We start from the raw sequence: 24,544 nt of genomic DNA on the forward strand, positions 1-24,544 counted from the left end.
ACTTAACATATGACTCTACCAAGGCTCGTCAAGCTCAATTAACTTGCAACATTCCCCACCACAGAAGACCTCAGGTATGAACCAGAGCACATACCATTATGTAGCTCTTGGTGTTTCTTTGAGGGTCAACTTTATCAACACAGTCTCCATGTTTCCCTGGTACACAGTAGCTCTTGACCAGCATACCGGTTATTGGTATGTATTTTTTTCTAGATTATCTTTACAAATTTTTACTATTGGCATAGGGGGCTGGCATGCGTGCCACATTGACCATGTGGAGGTCAAACCAGAGGAAAACTTTCGGGGCTTGATCCTCTCTTTCCCCCTTTAGGTGGGCCCCAGAAATCGAATTCATTTGCACAGCAAGTCCTCTTCCCACTGGGCCATCTCACCGACCCTGCTGTGTGCTGTGTACCTTGCCTGGTGTTTCTCTGAACTATACCATGGCTTGATTGAAACCTATTTTATCGACATCATTGCTTATCCTATAATGAAGGGTCCAGCACAAGAGTGTGTCAAGGAAACCTGGGGACCCAGGGAACATTTCGGTGAAAACGTCAAGGTGACAGTGGTAAAGGGACGGGAACACGAAGCACCTGGGAATAGGTGTGAAGAGGAATTAGGAATGTTGGGACCCATGCAGGAGGCATGGACTTCTGTTTGGGAAAAGAAAGCCAGGAAAGAGAGAACAGCCTCTGGAGAAACCGCTTTAACACTTCCTTTGCCCATCCTGGGGCCTGAGAGAGACCAGGGGCTGCTCCCATGTACAAGACTGTGAACACTTCATCTAGCGCACTGTATGAAGGTGTTTGTAGGGCCACAGTGTTTGAGTTCAACGGCAATCTTCTTGAGGAACTGTGAACATCATTTTAATTTTATAGATGAGGAAACTGAGGATGATGGAGACCCATCTTTCACTGGATTCCCATTGGGAAAGGTGTCTAACTCACTTTCTCCTGTGTGCCTGAGAGCAGCCCCCAGCACACGCTGGGAATAACACCTGGTAGAGCATCTGAACAGCATGTGACGTACCCGTCCCGGACCTGTTCTTATCACAAGACTCTGAGATTATAACGTGCTCTCTTAAAGTATTCAATTAGCCAATCCCCTATCTATCAAGAACACCTGTTCAACCCTCAGCAAGGCATACTCTACAATTATCTGCCTTCCACAACAAATGCCCCTTTCAGGAAAAGCCATTCTTCCCGGAGAACTCATTCCCACAACCATCAATTGGGAGCAATAGTAAACAGAACCTTTCATTTCTCAGCTTTGGAACCGAGATCCTCAGTGGACCTTTCCAAGCTACTATGGCTGCCAAGTGGGCTGTTTTTCTTTTAAAGATTGGAAAGAATTCTACAAGCCCCCCCCCCCCCGCCGCCCCCACTGCCATCGCCCAAATTCAAACTGTTGATTAAAAAACAAAGAGGGGGGTTCGGAGGTCACAACCAAGTTCCAGAGTAGGCAAGTCACAAGAAAAACCTGTGCTAATCAGCAGGTTAATTGTCACAAACCAGACCAGGCCAGTTAAGCTAACCACCTACCCCCTGGAGCACGCAGTTCCTCCAGAGAGGCTAGCCACCCCGAAATGCATATCTGAAAGCTGGGAAGGGGGCTCTGCAATCCAGGCACAGCCTTGAACGGCTCTGCGGCTACGTCCTTTATCTAATCCCTCTGTAGGTTTTCCATCTGCATAATGGGGATAGCAGGCCAAAGTTCCCCCTCCAAGTGAAGTTCCACAGCAGAGCAGCTCAAGCGTCTACAGGATTTATGGGCCTAGTGGCTGCCTTGCCTCTCCTTTTCAGCCTCCTGGCAGGAGTTCAAGGGCAGAGTATAAACTTAGAAAATGCTGGAGGGGTAGACAGACGTCGTAAACCTCCCTCCCCTTCTCCGGCCTCAAATGGCTCAAATGGACACAGTAAAAGAAGGTAGGGCCTAGGTGGACCACACCCAAATGCCCACAAGCTAGCACTGACAGCTCCAAAGGATCCTGGACCTTGTCACAGCCCCTGTGTGGCAGATTTCTGAAGCATCGTTCACAAGGGCTATCCTATGTCCTTTAAGGGAAGCACAAGTCAAGATGGACTTTATATGGATACCCCAGTAACCTGTTCAGCAATTAAGAGTTTGCAAAGTATTTTAATACTCATTGTGCTGATAGTTTTATGTTAACTTGACACCAGCTAGAGTCATTTGGGAAAAGGAAATCTCTACTGAGAGAATGCTTCCACCAGACTGGCCTGTTGTGGGGCGTCTCGGACTGATGACAGATGCGGGAAGGCCCGGGTCACTGTAGGCAGTACCACCCCTGGGCTGTGGGTCCTGCTATAACAAAGCAGGCTGAGCAAGCCATCGAGAGCAAGTCAACAAGCAGCACTCCTCCATGGCCTCGGCTTCAGTTTCCCTCTCCAGTTCCTGCCCTGACTTCCCCCAGTGTTGGACTGCTACCCGGAACTCTAAATGGAAATACACCCTTTACGCACCAAGTTGCTTTTGGCCATGGTGTTGCCACAGCGGTAAAAATTCTAAGACACTCTCAGTCTCTTTTAGTTTATGGTGACACCGCGGGGCAGCAGGCTCCTCCTCAGTTTTCGAAGATTCAGGCCTGCTGGTCCAGGGTGGAGTCTGGATCAAGTGCTCTGAATTCCAAGGCTTATTTATCTTACCACCATAGCCGCGGGGTAAGAAAACTAATCAGTAGGCTGGCAATCTGCACCACCACCACCACCACGACTCAGTAAAGGGGGAGGCAAGAGCACAGAAAACACCTTGGCTAGCTGACAAGGATGGGACTCAGCCTCCTAACACAGTGGCTCAGAGTGGAAGAGATGTCTCAGATCCGATCTCAACTGAGTCTTACTCTATAGACATTAGAGAAGAAAACCAATATTTAAACTCCATGAGATCATCATGAGGATAGAGAACATTAAATACTTTTTAGAAGGTGTTTCTTTTTTCTTTTTCTTTCTTTCTTTCTTTTTTTTTTTTTTTTTTTTTTTTTTTTGATTTTTCGAGACAGGGTTTCTCCATAGCTTTTGGTTCCTGTCCTGGAACTAGCTCTTGTAGACCAGGCTGGCCTCGAACTCACAGAGATCCGCCTGCCTCTGCCTCCCGAGTGCTGGGTAGAAGGTGTTTCTAAATGTTTACCTGTTTATCTCTCTGCAAATGTTCGTATTTACAAACAGTTATTAGCTGCCCAAGGCAAAACAACACTGGATGAAGTTTTCTTTGGTGGAAGTCTCTTTTGGCTGGTCGCAGCCTCCAAGGGCTCAGATAGGCTGCGGTGTGACAGGGGCAGAGGCAGGACACTTACCGCCAGGATGGCGATGACGATCCCCACAGCACAGAGCACAGCGTCGTTTATGGTCTCACTGACTTTCAGGGGGTACTTGATGCTCTCGTCGTTGCAGTAAAACCCACGGCGGTAAGGCTTAATGGTGCTTGTCTCGATGATGAGGAAGGGCAGAGCCGCTGGGGGAGCACACAGGCGGGGAAGGGGAGATAAAAGAGAGATCAGTGCAAGGATCCTATGGCAGAGACTGCCCCAAATATCAGACAGAAATGCTACAGCAATTCTTCATCTGTGGGATTCTGCGGCTTCTGAGAAGCCTTCATGACATGTATCCCCTTCTCCCCATTCATCACCCCAGGGAAAATGGCTTCCTTCTCCTTTTTTTGTTCCTTGAGGTAGTGGAGGAGTTGGGAAAGGGAGTCTTCCACTCCCTGCTAAAAAGTTAAAGCCAGGTTTTTAAGGAGCAACGCAACCCAAAACTGTTGTGTTCAGTTAGGTGTCCAGGGCGATGTCTCCTGGGCCCTAACTAACCACCTCTACCCTGAGAAGCTCATCTGAAGGCCAAGCACGTTCCACAGAGTTGTGCAGGCACCAGAGTCCTAGATTCACCATTTCCTAGCTACGTGGCTCCTGACCTCAGTCCGTCTTCCTCAGCTCAGTCAGCCAGAGAACTTGGAGCTGAATCCTAGATTCACCATTTCCTAGCTACGTGGCTCCCGACCTCAGTCCGTCTTCCTCAGCTCAGTCACCTCCCAGTAAACGTGCTTGTGAGCAGTCCTTTCCTGTACATAGACCTTCTGGCAGGGTCTGGCTCAGCAGTCACCATTTTCAAGTCTTTTCCCCCACTGTTCAGAGAGGTAGACTAAAGTTGAGTTCAACCCTTCCACTGATATCCCAGATAGCAGCCCCCCAGGGCACAGGAAGTACCAGATCATCACAAAAGTCACGATGAATAGATTTTACCGGCCCAGAAGTTCCTCAAAGCCCAGAAGCATAAGCAACTGTCCACCGTATTAAGTCTGGCACGAATACTACAGTCACCTCCTACCAGGGTGCCTGGCCCACAAGGCCTCCTGCACACAATCACTAGTTCACTTCTTTTTGTTGTGGTTGTTGTTTTGAGACAGGGTATCGTTATGTAGCTCTGGCTGGCCTGGAACTCACAGAGATCCACCTGCCTCTGCCTCCTAAGTGCTGAGATTAAAGGCGAGTGCCAGTATCCCTGGCTGGTTGAAAGACTTGGAAGGCTGTCACCATGAACATGCTAGTGCCTTGCTAAAGCGCCACCAATGGTTTGCCATGGCATGAGTAACACGAAATCTTTAGCCCCATCCAAGGAAAGAATCTCTCTCCTTCAGCCTCCAGTCTTCCAGTCCTCCTCTGGACACCAAGGAAACAGGCACAGACTGGCTCACATCATTCCCAAGGCTAACAACTGTCCAGGACTTTATCACGTTAGTGCACCGAATAGCAGAGTAACCCAGAGGTCACTTTAGGGCATCATTTCAGCACCACCCTTCCCTTCTTCTAGGGGAAAGACAAGAGACTCAGAATCTTTAGCTCATGTAGGGCTTTTGAAGCCTACCCCTCCAAGCGCCTAAATCCCTAATCTAACTCAGCAAATTGCTTTCATTCAAATGTGAAATTCATTAGTGGGGAGAAAAAAAATCCCAAGATAAGCAATTGTTTAAAAGATAAAATTCCCTTTTCATTTTTTTTCTTAAATTCAATTCATGTCACGTTACTCAAACTCCCAGATCGCCTCTGAAAAAAAGTACCACGAACTCCACAATTTTTCAATTACTTTGGGCCAGACCAGCAGCGATAAAAACACCGGCTTTCCAAAGCGTGTATTTATGTATCGCAGTGCATACACACATGGATTTATTTGGTTTTATTCTTTGGATTTATTTGAATTCTACGGCTATTTATTTTGTGACCCCCTAACTGCTTCCTGCTAGAACAACAATTTACTTTATCAAATTCATACTGGCGCTTTGAAAAGAAGCACAAGCAACACACCGCAGTATCGGGCCTGACCTTCTCAAAGTAAACACAGAGGGGCCCTGAAAGGCAATAACCATTAACTTTAGAAACTCTCTCTGCCCTGGAATAGGGGGGTGGGGAGGCAGTGGATAAATATGTTGGTATCGCAGTAACAGAAGTCGGCTGATGGTCTGGGGCTGGGGGCCTGGGAGGGATAACACACGGGCTCAGCCCTTCTTTACTCCATGGCCTAGAGATTTTGAAATGGACCCAAGTTGGCTCTGCAGAGGGACTGGGAAGCCAGACACTGATATTATAGCATACTTTTAGAGCTCTGAGCATGGCGGTGATGAGATAGATGCTTAGCTGAGCTGCGGCCTCTGAGGTGCTTAGGAGCTAAGGAAAAAGCCCCAGGATAGGAACGGACTGCCGGTGCCTGCTGTTCACGGCTCACACTTAGACCTCCAGCATCCATATCCAATAGTTTCACGTGATCGGCCTGTAAACCATGTTTCTGAGGAAAATAAGGCATGCATAAAAGAACTCTGGAGTTAGGACAGAGCTAGCCTAATGATCTCAGGGTTGCTGTTCTACTTGAGCAGGTCATTTCACATCTTCAAGAATTCCCTTTCTCATCTGCTAAATGAGAAGATTAAAACCCAAGTTCAGTTTTCCTGGGATGACGGGATAAACTGGTGCATTCAGCCATTCACTCAGCAGGTTTGTACTGACTTTTTAACTGTGTTTGTTCTGTTCAGAAATATAAGTCCACTGAGACACTACCCTCAGTCCAGTCCAGTCCAGTCAGGGAACGAACACACACACACACACACACACACACACACACACACGGGGGGGGGGGGGTAAAGGGGAGGAAAGGAAGAGAGAGAGAGAGCGAGAGAGAGAGAGAGAGAGAGAGAGAGCGCACATCTTTCTAGGAAGCCTTGGCTCAAAGAAATCCAAAGCAACACACGGGCAGTAATAACACGGTCTAAGACACACCGAGGACACTTGGTCAATGTCAACAGGAGATGAGAGGGACTCAAGGAGAAGGCTCGGAAAGGAAAACCATCTGGTTTGTTCCTCTGCCCTCTCTGGCTGGGAACAACACAGATGCTTTCTTTGCCTGTGGCTTGGGGAGGGTTTCCGCTTCTGATTATACGGGTGATGACTGCAAACAGACAAGAGGTTGGATCTAAATAGTTTCTGTTTATTTTCTTGAAAGGCGTGGAGATATCATTTAGAAAACCCAATGGACTTTTCTATCTCCTTTACAAACTTGTGGTATTTACTGAGGGTGATGCCAGTCAAATCTTGACTTTCCTCCAGAAAGAGTTGAGAGAAACTGAATGAACACTCCCCCAACTGGACAGCTAGTTCTCGAGACAGAAGAGCAGGCTTTGCTTCAGGAGAGCAACAGAGGAAGGGAAGGAGGGGTCCTTTCCAAAGCAGGGTGTCTGTTCCCATTACTGCTGGCAATTTTATTGTCTTCTGCTGTCTTTATTTGGCTTCAAACAAACAACTTCACAGCATCCTAAGGTGAGATGCTTGACATAGCTTCGTCCCTAGAGAAGTTCATGTGGTTGTTAAGAAGTCACAAACCAAGGGCCTGGCAGCGGTGGCACACACCTTTAATCCCAGCACACAGGAGGCAGAGGCAGGTGGATCTTTGAGTTTGAGGCCAGCCTGGTCTACAGACGGAGTTCCAGGACAGCCAGAGCTACACAGAGACAATGTGTCTCACAAAACAACAACAAAGCACGAACACAAGAGTGACAAACATTGCCAAGGCAAGGACCGATGCGTGTGTAGAAAGGCATGGAGAGAACAAAACTCCTCTCCTGGGGCACTAGAGGGAGCTTACAGGGGCTGCAGACTTGAGCCCACCCTTGCTTGAATGAGTAGAAGAAATTTCTGGGCCCTAGGGACCATGTAAGGTGCACCCAATGAAGATGCAATGCAAGTAAGGATTCCAGTGCTGGCATTCACAAAAGGACAACCATTACAGAATACAGTTTCAAACTTTGCTGCAGTCAGGAAGAGACAACTCAACAGTGAACAGAAGAAAGAGAAACACAGCATAAAGACGAACAGTGGTAGTTAACATTTACTGAGCAAGCATTATGTGTGCCCGCACTTGAGGATTCCCACACACACTCCTGTGGTCTAACAGCCTACTTACTTACTGATTGAGCTATGGAGATGAAAGAGGCTAAGTCCCAATCTCCAAGGGGTCCAAAGGCCAATCACAGAGAGCTAGCATGGGAAGCCACCCTATGTTTCAAAGAGATTAAGGCGATTTAGCAAAGTCACTCTGTCAGTTAATGGTGAAGCTGGACGGCGTTCAAATGACCTGACTAAATCTTGGGTGCTTTCTAGAGTGAGTCACTTAAACCAGAAGCACCCATGAGTATGGAGAAATGAGCTGAAGCTCCCCCAGTAACGCTCATGCCTCTGCAGAGAGAGAGAGAGAGAGAGAGAGAGAGAGAGAGAGAGAGAGAGAGAGAGAGGCTTTTTGAACAGTCAAGACAGCCCTCCTAGCTAAAGTTCACTGAAAATCCACTGCATGCCACACACACTAATTAGATACACACGTGTCTAATTCAATCACAGATCTGAAGCCAATATCATAGAATTTCGATTTATTGATAATAAAATGTGTATTATGAGCTCTCTGCAAATGAGAAGAGAGAGAATAATCCAAAGTGTCTAGACTCCCGCTCAAGCCTCTCTCCTCCTTTTAATCAAGGATCAATTAACTTCCTATACCTCTAGGGGCTTCGTGGGCTGTGTAGGCTGCAGAGGAGGAGAAATCTGAACGCAGTGACAAACACTTAATGGGCAGAAAATCAAAGCACGAAGAAAGGCCGCTGTGTTGGGTTCAGGCCTTTGAAACTTTGCTGGCTTTGAAAAACTAACACTCGGGCAGGTTGGGTGGTTTGGGGGTGGGGTGTAAAAAAAACACAGGATAAGTTTTCATGGCCCACCCATTGATCAAGTCATGTGGGAAGTGTTACCAGAGTGACCTAGCCCCAAAGCCAACTCCCCGCAGCCATGGCTTCATATCTGCACAAAATTAAATACAGCCTCCTCTCTCAAAGTGCCTTTTAGAAGCCCTTGATGGGGCAGGGTGAGCGGAGCAGGAGGGTAAATCAGAAGTGCCTGCACTTCTCTGCATGGCCAAAACCCAGACTGTCGGAGAGGGCACTTCTCTGTCCTGTAAAACACATCCTCGCGATGCCTCTCCCGAGACTCGCCCAATTTTCCACTTGAACCATCGGTTCTTATCTTCACTTGATCTCAGTCAAACTGGGTGAGAAGCTCTTGGAGGTATCTTCAAATAAACAGCGTCTAAGATCTGTGAGAGTAATAATTAAAGCGACATCCGCAGAGCGCCTACGTGCTTACCGGCAAAATGACACAGGACACGCAATACACGCATAGGCACAGGCACAGCCTAGCTGCTGAGGCCAGGCAGTTACCGGGACTCACGTGGCAGGAGCTTCGTGAGCCTTACGGATGGGACAGAGTTATGAGTGTGTGCTGTTCAAAATGTTTACAAACACAAACACCAAGGATCAGAAAAGCCAAAGAAGCTCACCCAAGTGCAGAGCAAAGGACACTCATCTGCACGAGATATTAGAGCCGCAGCTGGAAGGCACTGAGTTCCCTCTGAAGGGTTTGGAGTCTGTTTTGCAGTTTATTTAGTGTCTACGATAACTGTGAAAATGTGTGTGTATTGTTATTTTCATTGTACTCAGCAGATCACTGACAACAAAAGTTTTCTATTCTTCAAGGTCTCCAAGTGCATCCATAGGTCACTGGGACTAGAACCCGGCTCTGTCTTTCTTTTGGTTCATATTTTCTTCCTCCCTGACCTGACCCTTCTTTATAAATGCATTCCCTGTTAAAATATGACTAAGTCAAATCACTTAAGGTCAGAATGGTCAACCCAACAACTACTTAGAGGTTCAAAATACAAATATTTATGTTGCCAGTAAGTGACAGAATTTCTATTTAAAGTAATTAATTGCCTCTGGTCTTAGACGTGTGCAAACTTTCTTTGGTTTATAATATTTGTCCAGATTTTTAGACTGGACAGAATCCAGATGAGCAGGATCTAAGTTTACTATGAAGGCGTTTCTTCAGCTTTGAAACAGTCTCCATGGAAAACAATTTGCCGTTGGCGGGCGGGAACAAGCAGTATTCGGACTGAGGCTTTGCTTGACAAACGCTCAGTTTTCAGGGCTAGAAAGTTCAGGCCTAAATGGAGAATTCAGGGGAGATAGAGTCCTGCTGCTTGCATTTCCTGAGCCCAAGGCCGAGGTCTCTTGCGTAGGTAAGCAAACAAGAATGGGCAGTCCCGAGAACTGGGCACTGTTAGGTGCTGGGGCCACAGCGGTGAGTAAGGGCTTGCTGTGTTTCAGCTTCTCAGCCTCAGGAAATCTGGAGTTCCATGGCAAAGAGAAACCTGTCTGTGGCCTAATCCTGGGTATTATAAAGACCTCTGGGTGCCCTTACTTGAAAGTGCTGACAGTGAAGACATTACTAGTTTTCAGTACTCCAGATGGAATTGAAGGCCTTGAACATGCTAAGCAAGCACTCAAACTACTAAGCTATAAGCCTAGCACCATAGAATAATTAATATCAATCTTCAACTCTGGTTTCAACTCTGGTTGTTTTGGCCTTTCTAGTTGGATTCTTTGCTATTATTATTATTATTATTATTATTATTATTATTATATGCATTTGTTGCATAAGCAGGTATCCCTGTGCCACAGCATATGCAACAAATTTCATGAGTCAGTTTTCTCCTTTCACTGAAGGTTCTGCGGACATTAAGAACTCAAGTCATCAGGCTTACGAGGGCAAATGATTTTACTCAGGGAGCCATCTCACCAGACCCTTCAAAAAAAGCTGCCACATTCATTCTCCTAGAAATAAAACAAAGCAGTAGATCACAGTTTGCACCTTTCACTGAGAACTGGAGATCTTCTGCCAATTTTACATAGCCCACAAGCAGATCTTTCTCTCCAGTAAAATGCAGGCAACAGAGCCTACAGGTCTTAGCATCTGTTCACCTTAGGTGAAACAGAGTCACTTGAAGACTTCTTTCTTCTTTTAGGCCCTCCTTTTAATATGGGTGAACCAGTAAACCTGCATTCACTGGGTGTCTATTATGTGCCAGGAGCTTCACATATATTAACAGATTTGCGTTTCAAAACAATCCTTTTGGTCATTAGTATATAGTCATTGTCAAGGCTCAAAGAGGCTATAATTTGTCTGTGTCCACTGGCTGAGGAGAGGAATAACCAGGACACATAATAGAATCATCCATCCCAAAGTCCATTGAAGATGGGGCCACATAGACTCTCTTGCTAAATACATGAGCAAGGTCTAGGTAGACATTCATACACTCCAAAGTCAACTACAGTTACAAAACTGTTGAAAGTACACTTGACCTGCCCAAGGTCAGAAACCAGGACCCCTCCCAGCACTACACAGACGCAGCCTCTCTGGCTAAGCCTCCAGTAGGATCAGTGGTTTGGCTACTGGAGCTAAGGTACTGTGGTTTAGAACTCTTGCAACCACACCTTATCTCTCTGGCCACAGAGGAGGCATGTTTTAAGCTCCTGTATTAAAACCCCATTCGAGATCAGTTATTTCTTTCCTTTTCCAGTCGATTCATAAATTTGTTTTTATTTGTGGGGGTCATTTATTGTACTTATGTGTTTTGCCAGCCTGTATGTCTATGTACAACATGCATCCCTGGTGCCTACAGAGGTCAGAAGAGGGCACAAGATCCCCTGGAACTGTAGTTACCATCTGTTTGGAGCCAACATGTGGGCGCTGGGGATAGAGCCCCAATCCCTGGGAAGAGTAGCCAGTGCTCTTAATAGCTGAGCCATCTCTCCAGTCCTCATTCAGGAACTCTGGCAGATGGGATTTCATCTCTCAGCAGCTGTCAGGACTGTGTATGACCCTGGGTAGGTCACTCTACCTCTCTCCATGTTAATCATACAACAGGAGAGAGCTAGGACACACCTCATACAAAGTATAATTGCCCAGCTTGGGGAATATTAGTTCTTAGTCCTGTGTGTGCCAGGGAGCCAACCAATAGAAAGCCTTAGAGTCGGGAACCCATCTAGGGAGGATAAGATGTGATTAGAGTTTTGTCCAGATTTTACTCAAGCAGCCATGAGCTCATTCGGCCATCTGACCCCCAAGAGAAAGAAAGACGTGCTTGTAAAACCCTAAAATTCTAGGGACTTCTCAAAAGTGGACAAACAGTCTTTGACAGCAGTTAGCGGGACCTGCTCCCCTGATGCCAGCAAGAAATGCCACTGCTGGAGCAACGTCAAACCTTCTCAGAAGATCACTCAAGGCTCAAGGGCAGCAAGTCCAAAATAAAGTGAAGAGAAAACACGCTTTCTCGTTTATCCAGTGGCGAAATATGCACTGGTCAGCATGTACGCGGGCATTCAAGCACCGCCGGCCAGGTGTACAAGAACACCACATTCACGTGGCACAAAATAAACAGCGGGGACTGGCAGGACATCAGACGCACCTGGGAGGCAGCTCGATAGTCCAAAGGCAAGCCCACAAGCGAATGTGGGGGTAGAAGATTAGGGTCAAAGCACCCCTGGATACCAGTACGAGCAAGGCTGTGCTGGTTGGCAATTCAAGGCTTTGGTGGACTCCCAGGCACTTCAAGGGAGAAGGTCAAAGGTTAAGGTCAAGGCCACACTTGGGCAGTCCACACCAAAGCTACCTGGCAGGGATGTTCTATTTGGCCCACCCCGTGGTTCAAATTGTTTGAAATCAGTGTTCACGGTTAGTAACAGGCAGTCTCGCATAACATCCAGACTCCCAGCTTCCCAAGCCAGTACTGCAGCACATGGCACGGCGTATAGTCTGTATCTCTTCAGATGAAGCCTGTAGGAACGAACCCTCCAGGGGAACACTGGTCCACCCCATGTCCCTAACACTAAGACCAGGCCGTGAAGTCACTGCCGTACTCACCCCAGCTGAGCTGCTGATTTCCTTCTGCTTATTTGTTCTCTTTAGTGATTTAAGTTACCTGCCTGCCTCTGTAGATACCTGACTCTCCTTATAGAATAAAGGTGTTCCTATAATGATGAACCCACACAAACAGAAACCGCTCTGGCTCCACATCTTCCAGAGTAAGCACTGGCCACAGCAGCCGTGCAAAGGTACACACTTCAATCTTAATTAAAACAAGATGAGCCCCCTACGTTTTCATGTGAGCCCGGCCCACGGCAGGTAGTTGTGCGTTTTTGACGCAGGAAAGTGGAGTACCAGTGAAAGGCCACCCTTCTTGAACTCTGAAGCCACCAACAAGTCTCCCCCATAAGTCTGGTGGTGTAGCATGTAGGAGTACCTCCCTTATTAGGCAGGTAAACAAGGTGTGTCATAATAAATTACATGGCTATGAAGCAGAAGATACGAGCCAACCTACCCTATACCTGTCTAGGTGATCCTAAACGGTGTCATCATAGAGTTCTATTTTTAAAGGCAGTAGTTATCCGAAACAAAAACAAAAACAACCTTCGTATGCTACAAGCTCACTAATCCTAAAGAGTAAACGCCAGACGAGAAGAGACTTAGAAAATAAAAGCCTATCAGATATGGTGGTATCACTGATCATGCTCAAAAAGGGGTTAGGCACACAAGTAACACAATAACATTCTCACACCACAGCGACCTTACGTGGTATTATTCCACTTAGCAGGTGGGAAGACTGAGGCTCAGCATGCCGACATCGTAATTCCTCTCCTATACTAGCCAAGGATCGCTTCAGAAAACAACCCATTTCCGTCTCCCTTGGAAGAAAGAACAATCTCCAGCATTTAATGGAAGCTAACCAAAATTTGGGAGCGCAGACTCCTCAGGAAATACATTCTCTGACTTGGGGGTCCCCTACTTCCTTGGCGAACTTGAATCGTATGTGTGATTTAAGCAGCAGCGTTCTAAGCTCCTTGATCTTTGGTTCCTCAGGCTTTTCCACCAAGTGAAATTGCTGTAAAAACGTCTTGAGCCTTAAGGGAAGGCTGAGGAGTCCCAGTGATTGTGCGATTATGCCCCCACCCCACTGCTGCTATCCCCAGAGCTAAGGGATCAGTTTCAGCAAACCCCTAAGATCCTCTTGGAGAATCAAGTGAGAGGAAGCTCATGGATCCCCAGAAGGGTAGCTCAGACCTGGGCTTGAAACTAGTTTTGCCAAGTAACAATCTATGTGATATCCAGCAAGTTGCTTAACTTTTCCCAGCCTCCCCAATAAAAGGAGGATGCCAATACCAGTCTCAAGAGCCCCGAGGAGGAAAGGCAGTATGGTAGGCATTAAATATTAGCTTTCCCCACTTCCCCCAGCCCTATCCACAGATGCCACTCAACTAGATTGAATGGTGTCCTAAGTTAGCTAGACTAATTTTGACAGGGACTCTGTCACCCCCTTCTTGGACTACCACTTGCACTGAGCAAGACTGGAGCGGTTCCAGGGTGCTGTGGATAAGACACCTCTCACCCCAGGAGCACACTCCCCATTCCCAGGCCTGTCAATGTTCCTTTTATAAAACACAGAAACCTTCGAATCTGGCAGCGGCCACCTGCACAAATAATTCAGGGATCTAATTTTGTAACCCAATACAGGTCCCGAAAAGCGAAAAGTTTGAAGTCCAAAATAATGGCTTTGACCTTCTGCCTAGACACTCACTAATCACGTTTTAATTTGCAGTTGATTTCCTCTTTGGGTGCTGTCTTTACAGGTACACAGTCATCTTAGAAGCATGCGGGGGGGGGGGGGGCAAGTGCATCACAAAACACCTGATTAAAATACAACCTCAGCTTCTTCCCCTGGCATCTAAGGCTTGGCCCATGCCTCAGTCTGCAGAACGGCACTGGGAAGACAGAAAACTGGGGGGTGGGGCTGGGGGTCCTGTTTTGAAGAAGGAAACTCCTTACAGAGAAAATTATGGGTCACAGAAGTTAGTAAGATGTGGTCCCTGCCCTGTACGAATGCATTTGTAACCAGGAACATTAATGGTGGTATTGCTGAAATGGAGGGATGAGGACACCTGCCAGCCCATGCCTGCAGATGGGGGACATGCAATCCCTGTTTACCGACTGGCACCCCGAAACGTACATCAAAGACTCCTTGCTGTCATTTAAATACCAATGATGTGTTCAAGGCTGCATTAAAACAAAAACAAAACAGAAAAGACTAAATCCGGACTGCCTTAGCACACCCCTCCCCTTCCCAACTTTCGTCCGAAGAAAACATGAGAAAAGACGTTCATGGGGGAGCCTAGCTATTCCTAAAACCCAGGTGCTGAAAGATGCTTCTGGTAAGGAGATCAACCAGCCACTTAAAATGTCTTAACCCCAGAAGAATTATCCTATTTGGGGGAAGAGGTTTCTAGCTGAATCATCCCTGGGATTAACACCCAGTGAAATAAATTGAAATCCAATAGAACCATTTAAGACATGCATTCGGCTCTGCAGCTGATCGAGCAAATTAGTGTTTTGCCTGCTTTGGGAGTCCGAACCAATCAGATCAGCCAACCTAGAGGGCAAAATATTTCACTACTCATGTTTGGTTCAGAAACACCTGGAACTCACAAGATGCCACAAGTGAATTTGGAAGGATTAGCTAAACTCCTGTTGCCAATACGATTTTTGAAAATCCCCAGTAGACAACAGTCATTGACACCTGTGTTTCTCAGTCTTGGTTCTTCAGGGAACTTGAGGGTGCAGCCAACAGACCTCGCTTTCATTCCCATCCCTTTCCCTGAGTGGGGGGGGGGGGTAAGGTTGCCCGAAGGGTCCCACCACTTCTCTAAATTTAGGGATTAAGGGCTTTGCCCAAAGAATATGGAGTCTTCTCCAAACGAGAAAGCTTTGTATCCGGGGTCCCTTGACAGGACATGTGGGCTTCTCCATCGACCAACCTCAGCAGAGGAAACTGACATTCCTGCTGCTCTTCGGTGTGTGAAGGTAGAAGACGGGCAGCTTTCAGAAGGCAAAGGTATTACCTGTGCAGCCAGATGGGAGTACTTTTTGGCTGGGCCCTTTCTCTCTTCCAATATTCCTTCTCACAAGGGCTGGAACCGAAGCTCAGAGGCAAGGTCCCCGGAGCAGCACAACAGGGGACAGCAGGGGTCACCTGACTTTCTGCAAAACTGGGCAGCTATCAAGCTTGTCTGTCTTAGGGAGCTGTAAGGGGTGCCTCTCACATAAATAGAAATCCAGGTGCTCTGGGGCTGCCCTTAGTTGGGGGGGGCTCCCTACCCCTCCAGTATGGGGACAACAAAATGCAGGCATTTCCATACCTTAGGGAGAGCTGGCTGTGGTCACTAACTCCTAGGTGGCTTGCTATAGGAACCCCATTGTTCCAGGAAAGGCTCTCCAGCCAAGACTCTCCAGGAAGCCAAAGCCCTGGGATGCATTTTTCAGCTGTGGAGAGAAAGGGTTCTTCCTGGGGTGTTTCTTCAGTGGCTCTGGAAGCCAGGTCCTTAATCCTTGCAAAGCAGCATGGAGCCAGCATCCCTCGGAGGGACACAATGTCCAGAATCTTTCTTACAAATCCAAACAGAAAACTCCCTTATTTTTTTCCCTTACAACTTCTCTCAAGCAGAGAGGGAAGGGGATAGCAAAGCCCAGGGAGGGGAGGTTCCAGGCCTCTCTAACCCCTCCTTCCTTATGACCCTACCCACCTGACCCTGGGCTGAAGTAAGTTACAAAGTCTACACTGTTCTTTCTGCCTATCTTTCCCCTCCCACCCAAACCCCCTTCCCCAAACACACACATACACTTCTTTTTGGAGGGCAAAATGCCAAACAACATTATTCCCCTTCACCATGGCATTGCCATGAGAGACGCTTGGTATGTTTGCCAGAGACACGGGAGGATTTGTGACTATCACATCATCCTCCACTTCTGCTCCTCCCTTTGTGGAAATGGACTTGAAAAGAAAGGGAAGGATCCCCAAGCAGAATCTAATTGGTAAGACAAGAGAAAAGTGTGAGGTGATAGGATCAGGGAGGGATGGGGGGATATGGGATTGTGCATCTGGGAGCCAACATGCTTGCAAAGCCACAAACTCCAGCATCTTTCTGTCCCCCAGCACAATGCCACTCTACACTCTGCCATGGATGGCCTAGTGTAGAAAGGAAGATGCTATCCTGCGAGGTGGGAAGGGGCACCATCTAAGCAAAGAACAGTGTGTCACAGCCACATGAAGTCACTAAAAAAAGAAAATCAAAACTGGTCTGGGGCGGGAGGGGCTAGGGGTGTTGATTTGTTTTTGTGCTGGTGGAACTAGCAGGCTTAGGTACAATCCTTCGCACTTGGACCAAGTCAAGGCATCGTGACACCAGACCATGGTCCTCAGCTGCAAAACAGGTCCTGCAGTCTTGAAAGGCTATAGAGGGGATTTCCTGAGATGGCGCCCTGAGCAGCCAGTCCCGGAACAGGTGCGTTACTGAGACTTCTTCCTTCCCCTCCTTTGGAAGCACAGAGGGGAGGGAGCTATTGCTAGGAAAGGGGCAGGTCGGTGAGAAATAAGCCAGGGGCTGCTGGTGCTGAGAACAAGCTGCATATGTGGGCTGCGGCTTGTCCATCAAAATGACAGAATGGGTCTCCGGGAATTAATTATTCACCCAACTCGCCCTTCACAAATCCCGTCCAAAGGAACGGTTTGATTCCCTTTCAGTACACTGACTATACAAAATACTGAAAGTCCAGTACACTTCAAAAGCTTCACAAAAACCCAGGCCTGGCCTTGGCAGGGGTTCCTCAGCCACTGGGTTTTTCTGTGTGTGGTTTATAATAACACGCAAGCCTGTTGCCAAGCCCTAATCTATTAAGGGACTGCCAATTAGCAGGGGGCTTAGAGTTGTAGGTTTGAGGACTGGGGAGTGGGCCTAATTAGGCTTGCAAGTCATTTCTCTCCATTGCCTCTCTCCATCTAACACAAGGCATACTAGGCCATTGTTCTAGATAGAACCTTGCTGTAGCCCTGGGCACACCGGGCTCTATTTGTGTTAAGAGGCCAAACCCGAAAGCTAGTGCCCATGCTCCTGTCTGCACTAGATGGCAAAGGTGGGATGGAGCAGGGCTCTAACTGGGCAGTGATTCTCAAAGTCAGACAATCACTATCAGAGGCACTCATTAAAAAAAATTATATAGAATAATGGTAAGAATCTGGGCTCTGCCTAGACCTACTCAAGCACTCAATCAAAATAGCAACAAGGAGATGGGGATGAATGAATATCCTCCCTCTCCTCTTCCATCAGCCCTCTTAGTGTTTGGGAATAAATCAAGGTAATCAAGCACTCTACCACCGAGCTACATCCCCAGACCGAGAATTCTTATTTTTAAGGTGATTGATTGTACCAAGGTGATTTAGCAGCTGTTTCGAAAATGCTACCCTGATGGGCCGGGCGGTGGTGGCGCACGCCTTTAATCCCAGCACTCGGGAGGCAGAGGCAGGCGGATCTCTGTGAGTTCGAGACCAGCCTGGTCTACAAGAGCTAGTTCCAGGACAGGCTCCAAAACCACAGAGAAACCCTGTCTCAAAAAACCAAAAAAAAAAAAAAAAAAAAAAAAAAAAAATGCTACCCTGAGCTAGAAAAACTATCTACAAAAAATATGTATGGATATATTTATATATAATGTGATTCACCTATACATACACTAGACACAATTTTAAACTGTATTGAATAGCAAATATTTCCTGAGCAGCTGTTAGCTACTGGAGCTGGGAAATACTGAGAGGACTTAAAACAGGGCTATAAACTCCAAGGGCTAACCTTCCCTAGTAGATCACCTGCAAAAGCCCCGTGAGGACTCAAACCCACAGTCTCCCTACCCTCTCTCTTTTGCCTGGGTAGGAGTGAAGTTTTCAAACGCTTTGCCAAAATATCTTCCAGAAAGACAAAGGATGATTCTGGGAGCCAGACACCAGAGGCTTTTTAGGAGGGAAAGTTTGAGAAAGTTCATGACTTCTGATGGCCTGGTCTCCAGACAGAGGGCCAGGAATGAAGCAGAAGGTCTCTGTGGCAGAAAGCGCCAGAGCCAGAGCCAGGGCTTGGCGGCTCAAGGTCCTTGGTGATTTTAAAAAGTCCCTTTGCCTCTTTGGGCCTCTTTATTGAGTGGAGAGAAAGGGTGAACTTGCGGGTCATTCCCATTCAGGTTCAGCAGGAGCATGCCACCCAGAGCCTTCAGTAAAGTTCACGGTTACATTGTACAACCCACAAGGATATGGGACTAGCTGAAGGTTCTCTAAGAAATGCTGGCCGCGGTCATCTCTAAGCATTCTAAGCGGACTGATCCATTGCAGTTTTCAAACAAGACTGAGCTTTTCACCTGCAGGCCCAGTGTTCAATATGCATCCCCTCTCCAATGCTGGATATTCAGCAGGCTCGGGAAGGGAGTGGCTTGGCAGGCAGGGAGGGTTGAGAAAGGCCACTCTGGTGGCTGTATGGGCAATGGTATGTAGGAAGGGAGGTAGAGTCAGCTGGCTCCGGGCAACCAAGCTGTGTGACTAATCACCTTCCATGGATAGCATGGGCATTTCACACTCATCCCCTTCCACCTGGAATGAGATGAGCTAAGGCCCCTGTCACGGCACTGCCACTCCAGATCCTAGACAGCACAATTCAAATAAACACCACCTACTCTCCAAGAGCATAGGAAGCTGGCTTCATCTTAGCCTCTCACACACCTCTCTAAGCAGACAGACAGCTCATGTCCCCTTACACAGACACCTTCAGGCGACCTTAACACAAAGGATAAGTCCTTCCACAGTCCACCTGGGTCTAGATCAGAACTGAAGAGTCAACAGACAAACCTATTTGTCGGCAAGGTTTCTGAACACTGGTACAGTGTCCCCGTGAACGAGTGGATTCTGGGGTCATGCACCTGGGGTCTGGCCTTCACCTTTAACAGGTCCCTTGGCCTCCCAGAGACATGGGAGAAATAAGAGAGGATGTGGGGATGCTCTGAGAAAGCCCCCGCTCCCCGGTACACAGACGGCTCAGGAACTGTTACATCTGAGAACGCGGGGAATCCTCCATAAAAGGGAGACAAACAAGCGTTACTTAGTGTAGAAGGGGAATCCACGGTGGCACATGGAGAAACTAAACATGAAACACACAGATTTTTGGCTATTTTTCCTGTTTTTATGAAATTTGAGTGACTGCAAATATCCAAACAGGGTACAGGCTTTGGGGCAAAATCAATTTGAGTTTGGTGTTCTGATCTGCCATTAAGGGATCTACACAAACTTCTAGACCATGTGTAAAATGGGGCCGGGAGGAGTAATCCGCAGGAGTTGCTCAAGGCTAGTGTGGATTCCTGGGAAGTAAGGTGTGTGTGTACGTGAACGCGAACAGCACTGATTCACGGCAACGACTGTTTGTTTCTCACGGTTTTGACTACGTAATACATTACAGAGGACGACCAAGGGGGCCCTTTGTCCCTTTAAAGCAAGTGATAGTATATGCAAAATTATATAAACAAATTTCTATAAAACAAGACAGGTAGGCCGGGCGGTGGTGGCGCACGTCTTTAATCCCAGCACTCGGGAGGTAGAGGCAGGCGGATCTCTGTGAGTTCGAGGCCAGCCTGGTCTACAAGAGCTAGTTCCAGGACAGGAACCAAAAACTACGGAGAAACCCTGTCTCGAGAAATCCAAAAATAAAAATAAAAATAAAAAAAAAAACAAGACAGGTTTCCAATGCTCATCTCAATGCTAACGGAAGATGGGAAGTTTTCTAACGTTTGCTCGATGCAGTTTTGAATGGAATGTCCTTGGAAGTTCCCCAGATTACTTCACACTGCTAGCCCCATCTCTGTCCCATAATTTATTCATTCTCTCTTCCTGCGCTTACTTCTAATAAATATCAAGCACTTGCAATCAACAAAGCACAGAGGGGGAATCACAGGAATCTTAGTTCATTTGGCGGAGAGCTGTTGATGGAAAAAGTCTTCAATTTTAGTCGGGCTGAAACTAAGATAGGTGCAGTTGCCGTTCCCCCAGGAGGGTGCTGACTGAGAAGGCACCATCAGCAGCTTCTGCCCATCAGTTCTGGCAGGAGTTTCCACCTCCCTGTGAACCCCACACCGTGAAGACCAGGGGTGGCTGGGAACATTCACTGCTTGTTGCCATCTTGTTTCCTAGACTTCCCTCAGACTACTGAAGCATATCTGTGTGTACACACAGTAGGTATAAATATGGCCTATTGAAGTCATTTATGCAAGAGAAAGAAACCAAAATCTGGGGGGATGCAGAGAAGAGGAGGAGATTGAGGACAGGAAGGAAAGGGGGGGGGGGGGGCGGAGAGGAGGGGGAAGAGGAGGAAAAGAAGGGAGGAAGAACAAGGACCAATATCTAATACCAGTTTTTCCTTGGAATGTAGTCCAATCACCAGGGAATTATGAGGATGCCAAATAGTCTATTGGTCACTGTATTCGTTGGCTTTTTCAAAGGAATGGGCCTAGCTCGCCAACAGGCTTCACAAGTGCACAGCTGTAATTTAACTTTCAGCTACGCCTGGCATGCTGTATTTAACCTGGTTTTTAAATAGCATCACAGTGCAGGTCCAAATCAGTTGCATGTAAAGTTAATAACCATCAAACACTGTCTCCTGCCAATCAAATTAGAATCAAAAGAGACAGTTTTCCCCTGTTCGTGGCCTTTCCAACTCCTGAGTAGGAAACAGGATATGATGAAAACATACCATTGCAGAGGCAGGCACGCCTAAAGTCAAATTGCATGTTATATCTCGGGCCCCAACTTCCTTCCATGTGTATGAGGGGAGGTTCCAGGTTGAAGCATACCCCCACCCAGAATTCCCGCGGAAGTCCTCAGTGTGAACTAACTCAGACAGCCTCTCTAGACAATCTAGACAATCACAGCAGTGAGTCCTAATCCAGTCAAATCGATGTCCTTAGAAATGAGAAATCTGCACACCGGAACAAGATTGCAGGGCATATAAGAAGGGGTCCTGCGAAACGGAAATGGCCATTGACAAGACCATGAAATAAACTTCTCGGTAATGTACTAAATGGCAGATTATGTGTGATTTTTCTTTTCCAAATTTTGGTTGATATAACTTAAAGCATCAATAATGGAAATTAACTTTAGGCTAAAAGTACATGTTAGTGACAGGAAAAAAAATGGACAGTTTCTATTTTTTTTCAATTTTTATTGAGCAACTCAAGTAGGGACTTAGTAAGTAAACAGGCTGCCTCCCTCAGAGTTTCCTGCCGAGATTCTACAGACACCTGCCTCTCATGAATGCCTCTCCACTTATACATAGAAATACAGCATTTTCTCTAAATTTTACTGACACACAAACATTGTAGTCAAGTTCTGTGCATAACCTCTAAACACAACAGCCAAAAATTCTCCGTTAAACATCCTTCAGTTAACCAGAAAGTTGCTGTAGCTCTGGCCAGGTCCAGCTGTCAAAAGGCTTCCTGTGATGTCAATCCACACTGGGGACCAATCCACTCCCGCGTCCCACAGCGACTTCTAGATTATGTTGGGCATCTGTTTGCAGATTCTAGGCTCCTGTACCTCCAGACTCAGGTTTCCATTCTCGGATCACTGGTACACATTTGCTCGGATCAAGGATACACGTTTGGGGGATGGAGGAAGCACACGATAGATATTCCTAATTTACGAAAATTTGTACCATCTTGCCTGGTTGAACTTGATCTGTTCAGCAGAATCAGTTCTCAAATGTGTACACGAAGACAGCCTCTGCTCCTCTTTGGGGCAGTGGTGTCACTGACCAGGCCCACCCAGAGTACGTTCGTCCTGCTGCCAATGCTTCTGACAAACCCATCCGTTTCCTTAGTTATTCCTATTGTTTGCTCCCTTCACCCAACATCTTACCACAGAGTTGACAGGAAGTGGATCCTTTCTGGTCAAGGAAGATTCTGCTGCATAAGTTCTCTCTCTCTCTCTCTCTCTCTCTCTCTCTCTCTCAGAAACACACACACACACACACACACATATGGTGGGCAGGGAGGGGGAATCATCTCCCATATCAACGACCCTTATCTCAATGTCCCTGCTATTCACTGTTCGTTGGCTTGCTGTTCTTTAGGATATGTGCGGTGATGAGCATTGCAAGTCTTATTTGCAGGAAGATCCAATACAAAATCCAGCTAGGAGGCTGGAGCCTGGTGGGTGGCTGGGAATATGTGCAGTAGGAACTGTTCTTCCAGAAATCTGTCTCTGCACCTTCCGGTCCTCACCTCCCAGTCACAGAGATCCTGAGCCCCTGAGTAGAAATTGTGTCTTGTAAGTTTTGCAGCCACGGCAGCCTATTTAGTATAAAGCGGCAGTCAATAAATACCGGGTGATTCAGTAGCGTGGCGGGACGAATGCATTGATTACAGTGATGGCTCTGGGCCTTGTAAGGAAACCTCTGATCTCCTAGTGAGATACCCTTACTAAGAAGGCAATATCCACGGACCTTTACGGATGGCTCCCCTTTCTGGGCAAAGACAGAGAGTGCTGTCAAGTCCAGGTTTTATAGAGTGTGCCAACTGGGCTGGCAGATGACAGGTAGCCTCTGAGACCAACTTTCCAGGGTTCCAGCAGAACCCCTCACTGTATGGGGAAACTTTATACTTCCTCCTTCGATCGCCCGAATCCCTCTTCTCGGCAAGTCCCGGGGCACCATTCCAATCCCACAGTGCTCTGTGCTGAAGCCAAAGCTCAGCTTCCTGCCTCAAAGGGCCCTTTGTTTAGGCTCTCTTTCCCAATCAGCGTATCCTGAGCTTGAACCCCTAGCTTTTGAGAACTCCGAAGCCTTGGCGGTAGAGAACTTGCCAGCAGGTTTGTGGTCCTTAACAGCTTTCACAAACCTCAATGTGAGGGAATGTCTCTAGCTAAGAAACGCTTTTCAGGGGAGGGAGGGGAGGGGGTATTATTTTAAGGGCTGCAAAAACAACTTCAAATCGACGCTCCAGTCTTTAATTGCTACCAGAGGACTGAGAACTTCTTGTTCTCCCATACTTAATTAAGGAGATAGTTTTAATCAACTTCAAATGATATCGGTTAATATGCTCTGCTCAATCTCCCAGGCAGGTTTTGCTTCAGAACACTGGAATGCATCAGAGACACATTTTCACAGCGGCCTCCCCACCTGGAACACACCTTCAGGAGAGCAGCTGGAGGAGGACGCCATCTGCACAGCCACCAGCTCACTCCCGGGGAGGCACCAGGGCATTTTTTTTAAAGGTCGTACACGCCGGGTCCAAACACACTTAGAGCACACTGGCTGCAAATTCAGTGGGCACCCTCCTTCTAAAGCTTGCCAATCATCTAGGAGACCTAGCTGTTCCCAAACACTTCCAGGGCCAGGGCACAATAATAATCAAAGAACCTAGCGTGGCTAGGCACCTCCCAATCTCCTGACAGCCTGCAATGTGAAAATTCCCATCCCCACTCCACAGACACAAAAAGTTCAGAGAGTTCTGTTGTCAAATCCCAGAACTCAAGAGGCAGAGACAGGCGGATCTCTGTGAGTTCAAGGCCAGCCTGGTTACAGAGCGAGTTCCGTGACAGGCTCCAAAGCTACCGAGAACCCATCTTGAAAAACCAAAAAAAAAAAAAAAAAAAAGCTAGCAAATGACCCAAAATTTGAACTCAAACAAGCCTGACGCTATTGTAGCAGCACACTGCGTCTTAAAGTTTAGGACTTTAATTCCTGACTATGGGAATTATGATGGGAAATTGTGTCATCTGTCCTCTCAGTGACAACATCTAGCAATTTAACTATCGAAATCTCCAGTAAACTAACGTTGTCTCGTGGGCACAAGCCTTTTTATCCCTTACGACTTCTGAAGATACTAGATGCCATTAGGTCAGGAAATCTAGACACAATTGCAGATGATTTGTTTAAGGGCACTAACTGGCACCAGGGCTGCCGTGGCTTTGACGTCATAATGCTTAAGTGCTCAGGTTGAGTAGTGATGGGGTAAGATGTGGGTAACAACCAGCTATCAGAATGGGTTCTCCTTCTGCAGCCCGCTGGGGAGGAAGGAGTGTGTGGACAGAGACTAGATGTACCGAAGTGCGTGTTGTTTCTCTAGAAAAGCTAAGACTGATCGTGAAGGTAGATGAACCTGGAGTCAAAAGAAGCAGACTCTTGAATGTAGCCATGTCTGTTGGGGGTGGGGTGGTGATGACGATGACAGGAAGAGAAGGTGAATGAGGGTCACTCC

The 24,544-nt window shown here is 47.2% G+C and overlaps 1 protein-coding gene across 1 annotated transcript in view; it reads right to left on the minus strand.

Annotated features, from left to right (window-relative positions):
- The window catches only part of Plpp3 (phospholipid phosphatase 3), a 78,617-nt gene that overhangs the window by 37,289 nt on the left and 16,784 nt on the right, over positions 1–24,544 (minus strand). Inside the window, exon 2 of the mRNA XM_041652316.1 lies at positions 3,314–3,471. Coding sequence (XP_041508250.1) covers positions 3,314–3,471 — 158 coding nt within the window. The remainder of the gene's footprint in view (positions 1–3,313; positions 3,472–24,544) is intronic.

This window comes from Microtus oregoni, unplaced genomic scaffold (genome assembly GCF_018167655.1).
Source record: "Microtus oregoni isolate MIOR12 unplaced genomic scaffold, Mior012 000005F_ref0000423, whole genome shotgun sequence".
NCBI classification, from domain to species: domain Eukaryota; kingdom Metazoa; phylum Chordata; class Mammalia; order Rodentia; family Cricetidae; genus Microtus; species Microtus oregoni.